General features: G+C 42.0%; 2 protein-coding genes and 1 long non-coding RNA gene across 4 annotated transcripts in view; 2 read left to right on the plus strand and 1 right to left on the minus strand.

Annotated features, from left to right (window-relative positions):
* Window positions 1–13,962, plus strand: part of LOC134493060 (uncharacterized) — an 80,891-nt gene that overhangs the window by 54,100 nt on the left and 12,829 nt on the right. The window lies entirely within an intron of this gene.
* The window catches only part of NF1 (neurofibromin 1), a 199,532-nt gene that overhangs the window by 52,254 nt on the left and 133,316 nt on the right, over window positions 1–13,962 (minus strand). For both annotated transcript variants that reach the window (XM_063297286.1, XM_063297277.1), the window contains 3 exons: window positions 5,187–5,619; window positions 3,220–3,560; window positions 1,156–1,358 (listed from right to left, as the gene is read on the minus strand). In XM_063297286.1, coding sequence (XP_063153356.1) covers window positions 1,156–1,358; window positions 3,220–3,560; window positions 5,187–5,619 — 977 coding nt within the window. The remainder of the gene's footprint in view (window positions 1–1,155; window positions 1,359–3,219; window positions 3,561–5,186; window positions 5,620–13,962) is intronic.
* Window positions 9,830–12,424, plus strand: EVI2A (ecotropic viral integration site 2A). Its single transcript, XM_063297074.1, has 2 exons — window positions 9,830–9,943; window positions 11,327–12,424. The coding sequence occupies exons 1-2, from the start codon at window positions 9,931–9,933 to the stop codon at window positions 12,115–12,117; spliced, it is 804 nt and encodes a 267-aa protein (XP_063153144.1). The 5' UTR covers window positions 9,830–9,930; the 3' UTR covers window positions 12,118–12,424.

A 13,962-nucleotide genomic window follows, 5' to 3' on the forward strand; every position in this document is an offset into this window, starting at 1 on the left:
GAGCATTGTGCAAGGGTACGTTTTGGTCCCTGCTTAAGGAGTTCTGCTAGCAAATGTTTCAAAATAATCTGTAATATTATCACACTGAAAGTGGATCTTAATTATTCTTGTATGGGAATATCTTATTGGCTATCAAAGCTGGCTTCTTTCTTGCTAATTAAAGTAACTCTGAAATTAACATTTGGTGCAGAAAGCATAATTCTAGCAGCATCTACTTAATATTGTCTTCAGGGAAGAAATCCACTGAACAATGTGCTGCTCTAAAGCAGGAAGACAACTGAAACTTATTTTATTCATTATTTATTCATTAAACAAATTTATATAGCTGCCCATCTCACCAAAATGCCACTCTGGGTGGTGTACAACAATCAGACAACATGACAGATATAAAAACAACAGATAAAAATATGAAAACCACATTAATAAATACCATAAAAACCAGGGATACAAACCATAGGTGGAGGGAGGATAAAAATGGCCCCCTCAACAATGGAGCCATCTAAGCAAGTCTCTGGTTCCCTGGGAGCCCCACGCCTGATCACACAAGCAGGTCTTGAGGGCCTTTTGAACTATCAGAAGGGATAGAGCTGAGCTGATCTTGGGGAGAAGGATATTCCATAAGGTGGGTGCCACAGCAGAGAAGGCACATCTCCTGGGACCCACCAAATGCAGGTCCCTAGCCAATGGTACCCACCTCGTGCCTTCTCTGTGAGATCTGATGGGGTGGACTGATGTAACTGGGGAGAGTAGTCCCTCAGAAAGCCTGGTCCGATGCCATGAAAGGCTTTAAAGGTTAAAACCAGCGCCTGGGGCTTGCAACTTCCTGCTGGCTCCACTGACTTTGCTTGCTGCAAACTGGCAGGAAGTTGCAAGGAGGTCCTGACTAAACTATGACAATGGGGATTGCTGTTGCTAAGTGATGCAATGATATGATGTCACACTTTACAATCTCATTGCTTAGCGATGGAAATTCTGTTCCCAACTATGGCCATTAAGCAAGGATTCCCTGTATTATTATTATTATTTTTATTATTATTTAATATAGCCACCCACTCCATTTATCCCCAATACCTACACTGCTGACTTTCTCAATGGAGCTGTCAAGCCATGGTTATTACCTTGTAAAAACAGGAGAAGTAAAGTAATATCACTTACTAGACTTGCTAAATCCAGAAATGCATTCTTCCAAAAACTCTAAAGTAAGGTGGGGCTCATTAGCTGCCAGAGTCTTACTAATGGAGACAATGAACAGGGTGTTGTTTGCAGGGATACAGAGACCTGAAGTTTCCAGTAATTGGCCTTCAATCTTTAAATTAAAAGTACAGGTTAAGGCACAGAGAAGATTATAGGCCGCAGACCTGCAACAAAAAATAAGGAATGCATTAAAAAAGTTTCCTCAGTGAGATCTAAAAAGTTTATGAGCAGAACATTTCTTAACATTGATATCAGGATCTTTGGCTTCTGACCCCCAAATCAACTCAGAGATCTTATTTGGTCAGCCATTGGAGGGTCTCTCCATTAGGCTATTGATTAAATCCACATAGGAATAACAGATGAGAGAATAGTATCATTCTAAGGAAAACTGTATATTTTATTTTTAGATGACATATGCAAGTGCTATCTGTGGCATTACCTTAAAAGAGGGATTCCCTCCTGCGAGAGATGAAAGACACAGGGGGAGATGGAGGGCGAATGAGAAATGTCTCTTCTGAAAGAGTGCCAGCAAACCACCAGCTTTTTTTTTAATGTTTGTATTTCAAATAATTAAGGCTTTTTAAAACATACCAATCAATTAATCAGAACCACCTTGTCTGCCTCCTGAAGACTCTGTATAACGACCCAGTAGCAACAGTAAGAACAGACCACGGAACAACGGACTGGTTTAAGATTGGGAAAGGAGTATGGCAGGGCTGTATCCTCTCACCCTACCTATTCAACTTGTATGCAGAACACATCATGCGACAAGCTGGGCTTGAGGAATCCAAGGCTGGAGTTAAAATCTCTGGAAGAAACATTAACAATCTCAGATATGCAGATGATACCACTTTGATGGCTGAAAGTGAAGAGGAACTGAGGAGCCTTATGATGAAGGTGAAAGAAGAAAGTGCAAAAGCTGGTTTGCAGCTAAACCTCAAAAAAACCAAGATTATGGCAACCAGCTTGATTGATAACTGGCAAATAGAGGGAGAAAATGTAGAAGCAGTGAAAGACTTTGTATTCCTAGGTGCAAAGATTACTGCAGATGCTGACTGCAGTCAGGAAATCAGAAGACATTTAATCCTTGGGAGAAGAGCAATGACCAATCTCGATAAAGTAGTTAAGAGCAGAGACATCACACTGACAACAAAGGTCCGCATAGTTAAAGCAATGGTGTTCCCCGTAGTAACATATGGCTGTGAGAGCTGGACCATAAGGAAGGCTAAGAGAAGGAAGATAGATGCTTTTGAACTGTGGTGTTGGGAGGAAAATTCTGAGAGTGCCTTGGACTGCAAGAAGATCCAACCAGTCCATCCTCCAGGAAATAAAGCCAGACTGCTCACTTGAGGGAACGATATTAAAGGCAAAACTGAAATACTTTGGCCACATAATGAGAAGACAGGACACCCTGGAGAAGGTGCTAATGCTAGGGAGAGTGGAGGGCAAAAGGAAGAGGGGCCGACCAAGGGCAAGGTGGATGGATGATATTCTAGAGGTGACGGACTCGTCCCTGTGGGTTTTGACGACCGACAGGAAGCTCTGGCGTGGGCTGGTCCATGAAGTCACGAAGAGTCGGAAGCGACTAAATGAATAAACAACAACAACCTTTTCAGTTAATCAAAATGCTTCCAAGTTGGTTAATCAGACTGAGGCATAAAAATCAGTGTAGGCATGAATTGGAGGTATGCCCCTCCAAAAAATACACTTTACAGAAACAGCTTTCAGTGAACTGAAAACAACTGCATAATAGGAAGAAAAAGGAGGGGAAGGGAAAAAATCAGTTTGAGTTTTTAGTTTGAGTTAAGGACAAAAAGTCTGGAAGAGGAAGAAGTTCTGGCTGTGTACAGTAACACACTCCTAGTTTGTATAGCTCAGTGTTTCTCAACCTTGGTGGCTTTAAGATGTATGGACTTCAACTCCCAGAATTCCCCAGCCAATATTGCCAGCCAGCAGAAACACTGGTATAGCTGGACTCCAAAAAGAGGCCGCTAAAATCCCTCCAGGAAGGACAGCGATACGTACCGTAGACTTGGGTCTGAGCTCCCTAGATTAAGCAGCGCAATGTTCAGCAGGGTTCCCGGCACATCCTTGGGACGGATTTTCGTATGCTGCGGTATAGAGTCAGGCTGGGACAATTCCCATCGTGTCCGTATGTGAATGATAGACTGTACAATAGCTTCACACTCTTGGTGCATGAAAGTAAGAGGTGTGCCTTGATTGGCAATGGTTAAGGTGAACTGGTTTTCATCCACAAGGCAGATTTCTTCTATTTCAGAAGCGTAGTAAATATCATTCAGGAACACTGTTTGTCCCAGGACTCTTGTGCGCTCAGCCGAAGTTACTTGAACAGCTGTGGAACCAACCTGTGGGGAGGCATTGAGTATGCGTGGGAGAAAAGAAAATCAAGGCACCCCAAATGGCATCAGTTACGGCATGCCCTTGCAGAGATAAAAGGACATCTTCCCCCAGCAATAGGCCTTAATATTCTTTATACAGTAAATGTTTTTAAAAAGTGCAGGACGACAACCATTAGAATAGGGATGGACATATTTTATCATTACAAGATTCATAATCAGCTGGAATCCAGATCAGTTCTTCTTAAAGGGTCAACTTTTTTAGAGCAGAAAATACACTGCTCTTGAACTATTGAACTATTGCACTGAAGACGTTGCCTAGTCTGGCAATGAAGCGTCTGCAAGAAAACAACAAGGCTCAGAGAACACCAAGGACTTCACAGTTCAACCCTGAGCTACAAATATTTGCTTCGAATGGTACGCTACTCTTTCATCTGTACTACTACAGCTAACCAGAAAGTTAAAGCTGCAGGCGCTGAACGATTATGCCAAACTTTATGACAATGAATAGCCACCCACCTAAGACGTATCAATACACAAACTCCTGAACTCTGTGAATGGAAAAGCGATGAAATGGAGCAGCTATCCTTCTATTTTTATCCTTATTTGCCTAAAAACCATGACCGAAGATAACCAGTTTGTTACAATTCAGGATCAGAACTTTTTCATCTCAGCGTGTGGGCTTAATGCTTTCTCCCTGCTCGTTCTCATAACATCTTTACTAATTTTGCCACGTGTCAAGCATAGTTTACCTGCATTATAACATGAACCTGTTAAAAGTGCTATTTGTTTATCATATGAGCCCTTTAGAATTGAAATACCCAGTTAAAATTCTTATTTTAATCTATTACAAGTAAGTTCAAAAAATAACATCATGCCATCCCCAAACTGCTCTATGAAAAACATATTGGGTAGATGTTTATAACGCATTAACATCTGTAGCCATGCGCATTTTGGTTTTATAGATACATGTGTTATATTTCAAACAGTAAAAAAGGGATGTGAATTGTGCGCTCAGCTCCAAATTCTGATTTCTGTAAATGCAGAACTTGTATGACTCTAGCCTCCTTTAATCTTCCAAACTTTGGCTAGACTACAATTCCAGTAATCCCCAGACATTCTGGTTCTTGATCTGTTGAATGAGAATTAGGAGGATGATACTCCAACACCTACTACAAGATTCCAGGTTGGAGAAAAGCTGCTGTAAATGCCAAAGGTACAGTAACTGGGGGTCCAGACCAGAGTACAAGTAGTCCTCGAATAACAACCACAATAGGGACCAGAATGTCAGTCGCTAAACAGTGTGGTTGTTAAGTGAGGCACCACGTGACCAGACTTGATTTTATGACCATTTTTATGGCAGCTGTAAAGTGAGTTGTTTCCAATTGGTTTTTCAGATTGAAAGCCAGCTGAGAAGGCTGCAAATCGCAAACACGTGACCGCAGGACACTGCAAACGATTGTAAACGAGAGCCAGTTGCCAAGCTCCCAAATCGCGATCATGTGACCATAGGGGTGGTATGACCATTGTAACTTTGAGGACAGGTTGTAAGTAACTTTTTTTTAGCCCTGTCGTATCTCTGAACTGTTGTTCAACTAACGGTCATTAAGCGAGGGCTACCTGTACGAGACTTACTTTAATAGAGACTTTGGTGTCTTTGTGGGCCAATTTGAGGGCATTGTGGAAAACCTTCAGGTCTTCTTCCAAGGCCAAGGTAGCAGCTGGAAGTTTCTGCTGGTCGTGGTCTATGTGCTCGGCCAATTTCCCAGGAGAGTCAATGAAGACGAGCCTCTTGCTGCCTTTCAGGCCCGTCAGGAGCCGTTCGTGGTACTTGGTGTACTCCCTCACCCACGAGTTGCAGTTGTAGATGAACACGGCAGAGACGTTTTCGTAAGCGAACCCTGGGAAAACTACAAACCATTTGGACAAGAAGTCCGTTTTGAAACGGTTACTGGGGCCAGCGTGAGTGAGGTCCACTACAATTTCATACGGCTTGGCATAGTAAGGCTTCAGCGTCAACAAAACATGATATATCAGCAGGTCACCGTTGATCTGGCCGGTCTTAAACCTAGAAGGGGGAAAAGAAATAACAAGGGAAATAAAACGTCTGATTTATCTATCTGTGAACTTATAGACTAATTTAGTCAACTGCTTCTAAGAGGTATATAGGCTAGAACCAATGGAACAATAAAATAATACAATCACATACAATAAAATCTAAAACAACATATACATATGGTACAATTAATCCCAGTAGTAGTAATTCCATTCCTGGTGCTGGGAATTACACAATATTCAAGTTCCAAGGCCTTCTGGAAAAGCTAAATTCTCTGGAAAGGTATAAGAGGGGGGGCTACCTTCCTACGACTGTTGGTCAACATTATAGTTACAACTACTTTATCAAATAAAGCCAACTAACAGTAAGAGGTTACCTCTTCCAGAAGCAGCCTTCCCCAACCTGGTGCCCTCTAGACTTGTTTAAATATAATTCCCAACATCCCCAGCCATATGGCCACAGAAAGAGAGGCACAGCCGTATGTTAAACATCAAGTTAAGAATATGCAGGAATAAAATTGATAGCAAAGTTTTCATCCCCCCTCGAGAAAGAAGTCCAAGAAATGCAATCTGCTGTAGACAGTGCTATGAGGTATTAACATTACTGAGAATGTTCTATTTTCAAACTTGAAAAGCAGTCTCTTCAGCCTGAGTCAGCTGACTTCTGCAATCCAGGAACAAGGCCCAACTTAGACTGCATCTGTTAGGGAAAAGGCGTTATCAGTGCAGGGAACTGGCAGCAGATACATGGAGCTGAGCTACAAATCAGGGAGCTCTGGGTCTGAGGGTCCCCTGTGCCATGAACTACTCCTTAGTATTTAGGAAATCTAATGTCAGACTCAGGCCACCACTGGCCTACTTTACAGTCGCTCTCAGCCCAAAAGCCAATCAGGCATGGCATGAGAGTATTTGGTATGTCCCACGCAGCGTCCCTCCTTAGGGGGGAGATGGGGGGTGATAAAAATCGGATAAACAAACAAACAAACAAACAAACGTTCGCTGCCTTGAGGTATTTATACGAATAATAAAGCCGGGATAGAAAACAAATAAAACAAACAAACAAACAAACAAACAAACATTGCATCAGTGCTCCTGTGAAAATCTTTATGATGGCAAGAATAGTTTCAAAAGCGGCAAGCACGCGCACTTTCCCCAAAAAGTTCAGTGATGAATGCAGAACTTCAAACACCACAACAAAAGAAATAACAAAACAAAGCAAGAATTATTCCATCAATGATTTAAAAATCGGGCCCACTGGACATTAACAAACAAACCAACAAACCAGAAACTAGCTCTCAGCAAGAATTCCTCATGAAATCCCTATTGAATTGTGTAGTCTGCAAATTTTCACATTACGCCCGTGCTTAAACATGAAAATGAGGTCATTTATAAGTGCAGAACTGCTGTAATTAAGTAACTACTGGCATTTCCGTTACCAGCCTGGCTATTTAATGAGATTATAATTCAGACACTTAATTTGCTGGGACCTGAAATGTGGCATCTTGCTACTTAATTGGATGTGTCCAAGAGAATCCAAATGAATAGAAGATGAGCAGAAATATTTAGATACTTTCAGGATATCAAACAAGTTCATTTAATGTAGTTCTTTGCTTAATTAAAAACTTCACAGTTGTTTCAGGAGGAAAAACTAAGGAGGTCTTAAAGATACTTAGGGCAATAGACATATACCTGCAGATATTAACCAAATCTGGATTCCTTAGGGAAATAGTAAAAAGGTAAAGGTTTCCCTCGACGTAAAGTCCAGTCAAGTCCGACTCCAGGGGGCGGTGCTCATCTCCGTTTCTAAGCCTTGGAGCCGGCGTTGTCCGTAGACACTTCCGGGTCATGTGGCCAGCATGACGACACGGAACGCCGTTACCTTCCCGCCGAAGCGGTACCTATTGATCTACTCACATTTGCGTGTTTTCGAACTGCTAGGTGAGCAGGAGCTGGGACTAGCAACGGGAGCTCACCCCGCCGCGCGGTTTCGAACCACCGACCTTCCGATCGGCAACTCAGCGGTTTAACCCGCAGCGCCAACGCATCCAGGGAAATAGTAGTAGTACATTAACACTGGAGTAGTTGAGGATCTCCTGAATCTTTTTGTAACATTTTAAATAATACGGCCAGATCTGAAATTTTTCTAGGATTAGAAAAATATTATTTTCTGGCTAATTACAACTGGGGTGTAATGCTTTTAAATGCACTTTTGATGCCACAGCTGCATATCATCAGAAATTTATTTGGAAAGATTATCATTAAGATTCAGAGAGCTCATCTGATAAAAATGTACTCTCATCTTTCCCTGATTTTAAAGAAGTATTTATTCAACTGATTTAGCATTTTTTGGTGTGTACATGTTTGTCTGTGTGTATATGGTGTGTGTGTGTATCTACATGGCAAAGGTAGGCAATGTGGTTTTTTTATATCAATCACCATTAGACCTGCCCAACTAGCTGGTAGCACCTCGCAGACCTTGGCTGATTTCAAAAAAGCTAAGCAGGGTCAGTCCTGGTTAATAGTTGGATGGGAAACCACTGGAAATACTGGTGCTGTACGCTAGACTGGGAAGTAAAAAAAAAAAATTCCAGAAGGCAGCAGTGGCAAACCATTTCCATACTGTTGCCAAGAAAACCACACAGACATGTTCATGAAATCACCAGGAGCCAAGCTGACTCAAATGAGACTTTCCTTTTGACCAGCTACGTAACCGATGTCAGAAACGAAATAAGGTAATAGACCAATAGACCGTGGTTAGGAAACCACCAGGAAACCCCAGGACTGCTAGACTGGAAATTGAAAAGACATTTTGGAAGAGGGCAATGGCAAACCACTTCTGCATTTTTGCCAAGAAAATTACATGAAGATGTTCATGAAGTCAGGACTGAACATGACTCACAGGGGACTTTATTGTACCATCAGTTAGGGTTAGGGTTATGGAGTATAAGAGAAGGTGATTTCTAACTGTACTTGCCCTTTTTTCCTGGAGCAAAGTATCCACTAATGGTCACTATTGATGACATTCAGTTCTACTCAGTGTAGATACAAACTTGTGGCTTAAAACAAACAAACAATATTCTGAGCCAATAGCCTGTATTCCGCCTGTCTCTTCTTTGGGATGCTACTTCTAACAGCTACCCCATAGGTCCTACATTTCCTTTTCTCCTTCCATGTAACAGCTGGACCAGCTGTAGGCCTAAATAGTTTACCTGTTCACCCTTGCACTAGATGCCATATATTTGATGCCCCCATTTATCCGGGTCAGCTGTCAGGCCCAGCCCAAGAACAACAAAGAATCAGTCGATTCAAACTTCAGTTCTTTATTTGCGCACACCATACAGACAGAATCCTGCCAGACTAAAGCTACTCTACCTAACCTAAGGGGAAATAACCTGGGAGAGCTCTAGGGCAGGGCTATCCTGAACCTCTTCGTTTTCCTACCATTGCCTCCTGGATTGTGCCTCTTCTTATCTTCTTCTCTTCCTTGGAATGTGCTCCCTCCTTCCTGAGAACCAGCAGCACTGCCAAAATCCAGCACATCAACTCTACTTTGGGGGAATCAGTAAACAAACTAACATACATGTGGAGGACAGAGTGACATGCAGAATTCTGCAAGCCTGACATTTCTCAGCCTCAATTTTTTTTTTAAAATCCGTTCCATTGTGTCCACTTCTTGGACACTCCCTGGACAAGTCCCTGCTGTTTTCTTGGCAAGGTTTTCCGGAAGTGGTTTGCCATTGCCTCCTTCCTAGGGCTGAGAGAAAGTGACTGGCACAAGGTCACCCAGCTGGCTTTGTGCCTAAGGCGGGACTAGAACTCAGGATCTCCCTGTTTCTAGACTGATGCCTTAACCACTACACCAGACTGTAGTCTCAAATTACTAGAAGGTATATAAACTAAGGCACACGACAAGGATAGCCGTATTAGTCTATTCAGCTGCTTGGAATCTGAAGAGCAAACGAGAGACCTGGTGTCAAGCAAGCACAACTAAAACTGAGCAAAATAAAGAGCTCTGTCCCAAACCCAGAGATGTTTTTGTGCTTTATTCTGCAATCTTGACAGCTAATTTGGGCAAAATGCTGATGGTTCCTCCTTCCCCCCTTCCCCTTTTCCTCTAACACATCACAATATGCTTACAGCAGAAAGGAAGTGTGTCATCTTTGTGGTTTAGTTTTCTAAATGGAGAACTAAACACCATGTTTCACAGGCACGTTCACTTTTAATATATAAAAACATTCCCAGCTTCCAGGCGTTGCCACGGTAGACAGAGAAAAATACCTCTTGGCTAGGTTATCACAGATTTGCACAACTACACTTTCTGTTGATGTCTCCTTCAGGTAAGTCTATATTACCTTTTACTCAATTTTATTTTTCTACTTTTCCTTTTAACCTGCCCCATGCTACAGCTTACAGTGCAAAAGAAACAAAAGTCTCTTACTGAGATTGGCTTAGACTTAATGCAGGAAGCCTGGGGAAAAAAGAAAGCAGGGCCTGCTGCTAATTGTATCTTAAAGGTTATTTACACAGGAAAAGAGAAAGAGAGAGAAAAGCTTGGAAATTGGAAAGGTATCAGGAACCTGTCAAAGTAACTAGGGCAAACCCAGCAAAACATTTTCCCAACAAAACAGACATGCAGTCAGAGTGAGCTATAGTGGATAAGGAGTTATTTTTCTTTCTTTTTTTTTGGTCTGCTTAGGGTGAAATTCTGAACTCTGCTATCCAGCACAATAATTAACAGTGGGAGCTTTGTGCTGGCAGAGGCAGTACACAGACAGCTCTGTAATAATCAAGCATGGTAAGGTTAGACATCTGCAGATGCTCTCAGTACAATGTTAGCCACCCAACCTCTTTGCATCTTAGTGATGGGGGAAAAAATTGTGATCCAAAATTGGAGAAACTCAGTGGCAAATGTGTACCCATTTACTACGTAGTGTTATCCTGGTCCTCCTTGTGATGTGCAAATGGGGTGGGGTGGGGAGTTAAAATAGCAAGGCTTCTCAGGTTAATGGCAGAGCCCATGCTTTGCCTGTATAAAAGCTCACATTTAATCCACAGTCCCTTGTGCTGAAGAATAGCAAGGATGAGAAAAGCCTTCGGAGAGCTAATACTGTTTGTGAAACACAGCATACAGTAGCTACCCTATCCAATGTGTTGAGACTACGATGCCCAGAATTTCAATCAGCGGAAGTAGGGGTGGCAAGAGAGGTATCAAACAGCCAGGACATTTCTTCCAATTTCATCAAATCCTAAGACACTACAATTAACCTCCACCCCTTTTTTCCAAATATCTACTGTGACTGAAAGCTAGAACTTGACTTATGTGTGATCAGCCTTACGTCTTGTGCTGTTTGCATATGTCTTCCTCAGCCCATTTCTCTCTTAAAACATATGGAAACATTAATTCCCACAATTCTGAGTCACCATAGTCAAGAAGACTGGTGGGGCATCCAGAGGATAACAGCTTGGGGAAGTCTGGTTTATAGGTGAAACCCATTATCTCTCAGCCTGCAATCAGGATGAACATCAGTCCATTCTAGTCAGCAATATTGTGCCTTTCAGTTTTCCCTATAAACAAGTAAATTAGCATGCCACATGCTACTATGTAATTTAAACATGCTTATGGTGAAAGGTTATCTTCAGAAAATTGCTCTAAGAACTAAAGCCAAAATTCCTATAAATCAAAACCCAATTCAACCATATTGCCTTGCCATTTTTTTCAGGTCACGGGCATCTCCTAAACATGAGACTGTATGATCACATGTGCTTAGGATTCCTTCTGGGGTTCGTCCTTCCGTTCTGCTCACAAGTAAGAGTGACTGCTTATTTGACCACAACTGGACATCTTTCTGTTCCTACTTCTCAAAACCCAACAAATCCAACATCAAGTGCTATTCTTACAACATTGGTTTCACAGGAGACAACCACTTACACAACACAGATTGCCACTTTTGAATCTACTGCCACCGATAAATCCAAACAGCTAACGGAGACACCCACCTCTCCATCTCTATCATTATCTCCAACACTTCCAACAGAGGGGCTGTCCTCTTCCTCTGCTCTCGCTAATGCAGATCCTGAACTCTCAACTCTCGGTGAGGATCCAACTAAAACCAAACTCTGTGAAGAAAACTACAAACAACAAATCCTGATTTGCCTCATCATAATTGGGGTGCTTGCATTCATTTGTGTGGGCCTGCTCTTGGTCATCGTTGTTATGGCAAGCAAACTTTCCTATGACAAGAGAAGACAGCCTACTAGGCGTCTCCCCAGGAGTAATGGTGACTTTCTGAGCACCAGCAGCTTGTGGCCAATTGGATTAGAGACGCTACAGAGGTTATCGACTGAGAACCCAAAGCCCCAAAGCCTAGGCCTGGAAAGACCAAAAGAAGGGCAAAGGAAAAGTGGGGATGAAGTTAACAAGAAACTGGTTAGTGAAATAGCAGATCGACAGAAGCAGAAGGAGATATCAGCAAACACATATGAAACAATCATAACCAGTGTTGAAATTTAACCATCACTCAGACTCCTGAGTTGGGAGAGAAGAAGAGGAATGTAAAATCTGTGGGCAGATATACTGGTTCCTGGGCGCTTGTAATTTTTCAGGTACTATACTTAATAAGGTAGCATTATCTCTGACCATGTGAGGGTCAATGTTAACTTCAGAAGTCAAATAATCTTCGGAACTACAGAAGGATGAGGATGGTTTCATTTCAACCAAAGTCTGACCTGCACAAAGAAAGCAAAGACGGCTATAGCTAGGAAAAAGAGAGCAAATGTTTCCCACCCCTATTTACACGTAATCGGAAGTACGGATGAAAGTGTGATGGACAGGCCTTACAAATACAGTCTTAACCCATCTGCACGTCCTCAGATGGGTGCTCATTCTTCCTCCATCACAGTGTGAAAGCTGGACCTAAGAGAAGCTGCGAGTTCTTCTCTATCTGTCACTGTTCTCCTTGCCTCGTTAGCACGGACACCAATTGGACTAACAGACCAAATGCCTCCCTCACCTGTCCTTGCATAGAATTCTAGGAGGCAGAACAAGCCATGCCACTCTGTTGCTTACGAAAGCACTGTAGGGTCACTGGGTCCTTTTCTGGCCAGCTTCTCCAAGGATGCCTCCTTTGTGGGAGTACGTGGTTTCAACTCCTTACTGTTTCTGCCTGTTGAACTGAATGCTTATGTTCCAACAAGGAAGCAAGAATTTCCAAATTAATCTCTCCTTCTCTTTTGTCCTGTCTGTTACTTAGGGAGAAACTTGAGCAGGACAAGTGAAACACACAATGGTTGTGTTGATACAATACACTTTACAGGCCAATTAAAGATTTACGGATTGCATCAACATAATAAACTAAACTGGGACAGTTTTAATCCTAGATTATTTTTATGGCTTAGAGTTTTGTGCCATCCTAGCCATTTGGGGTTAGTTTATGATTTTGTGTATTTTGTGAATCCGAAAGCTAATCATATCTGTAACCAGGTTAAGTGTACTGTTAAACACAGCTATTTTCTGCCTAAAGTGAGAAAACCACACATCTCTCTCTCCTATCACGCCCATCATTACAGACTTGTTACAGCAAAATGTGTGTTCAGCTTCTGTAACATGCTTCTTCATGAATAATTTAAAACTAGGAAACTCTGTTGAGATTCACATTTACAAAGGAAGGACAAAATACATCCTTCCACACAAGGTTACATTAATGCTTCCAGCAATAACTATTTTAGGAGACACTCTGGAAAATTCAACATACTAAAACTACTGATTGCAAGTATCTAATGGAATCCTTGATTTCTTCCACACAGAAACTCTTGTGTTTAAACAGGCATCCTCCTTTTTTGAATGTCTTCGTTTATAAGCCTAGGGATAAACTTTTCCTCTAGGATAGGAGCTAAGCACAAATCTAAGCAGTACAGTAGGCTCACTGCAGATAATTTCAAAGGGACCTAAAATAATTATTAGTGATGGAAATGAATCTGGAATAGGGAGGGTTGGAAAATATAAACTCCTCCGCAAATTCTCATTCCCCATAGAAACCAAGAATAAACCCTTCCAAATTTGGGCAATGCAGAACATCAAGCATCTGTCCGGAATACTTTAGTTTAAGTTGAATTGAATTTGAGAAGGGGGGGTGTCACAGGCATCCCAGAACGTGCCTTTCTTTCTGCCAAGGTTCAGGCAGCAAAGGAGATCCACCCTATTGCCTCACTCCCATCTGCTTTTGCATCTTCCATGCTGAAGTTTTTATTCTGAAGATATTACCCTGCAGCACACAAAGGATCCTGCAGTGCCTCTTGCCTTCTCAGTTCTTGGCTTTGAAGATTCCTCCCTTAGTATGGTTACTTCCTCCTTTTAATG

The sequence above is a fragment of the Candoia aspera genome, chromosome 1 (genome assembly GCF_035149785.1).
Source record: "Candoia aspera isolate rCanAsp1 chromosome 1, rCanAsp1.hap2, whole genome shotgun sequence".
In the NCBI taxonomy this organism is placed as follows: Eukaryota; Metazoa; Chordata; class Lepidosauria; order Squamata; family Boidae; genus Candoia; species Candoia aspera.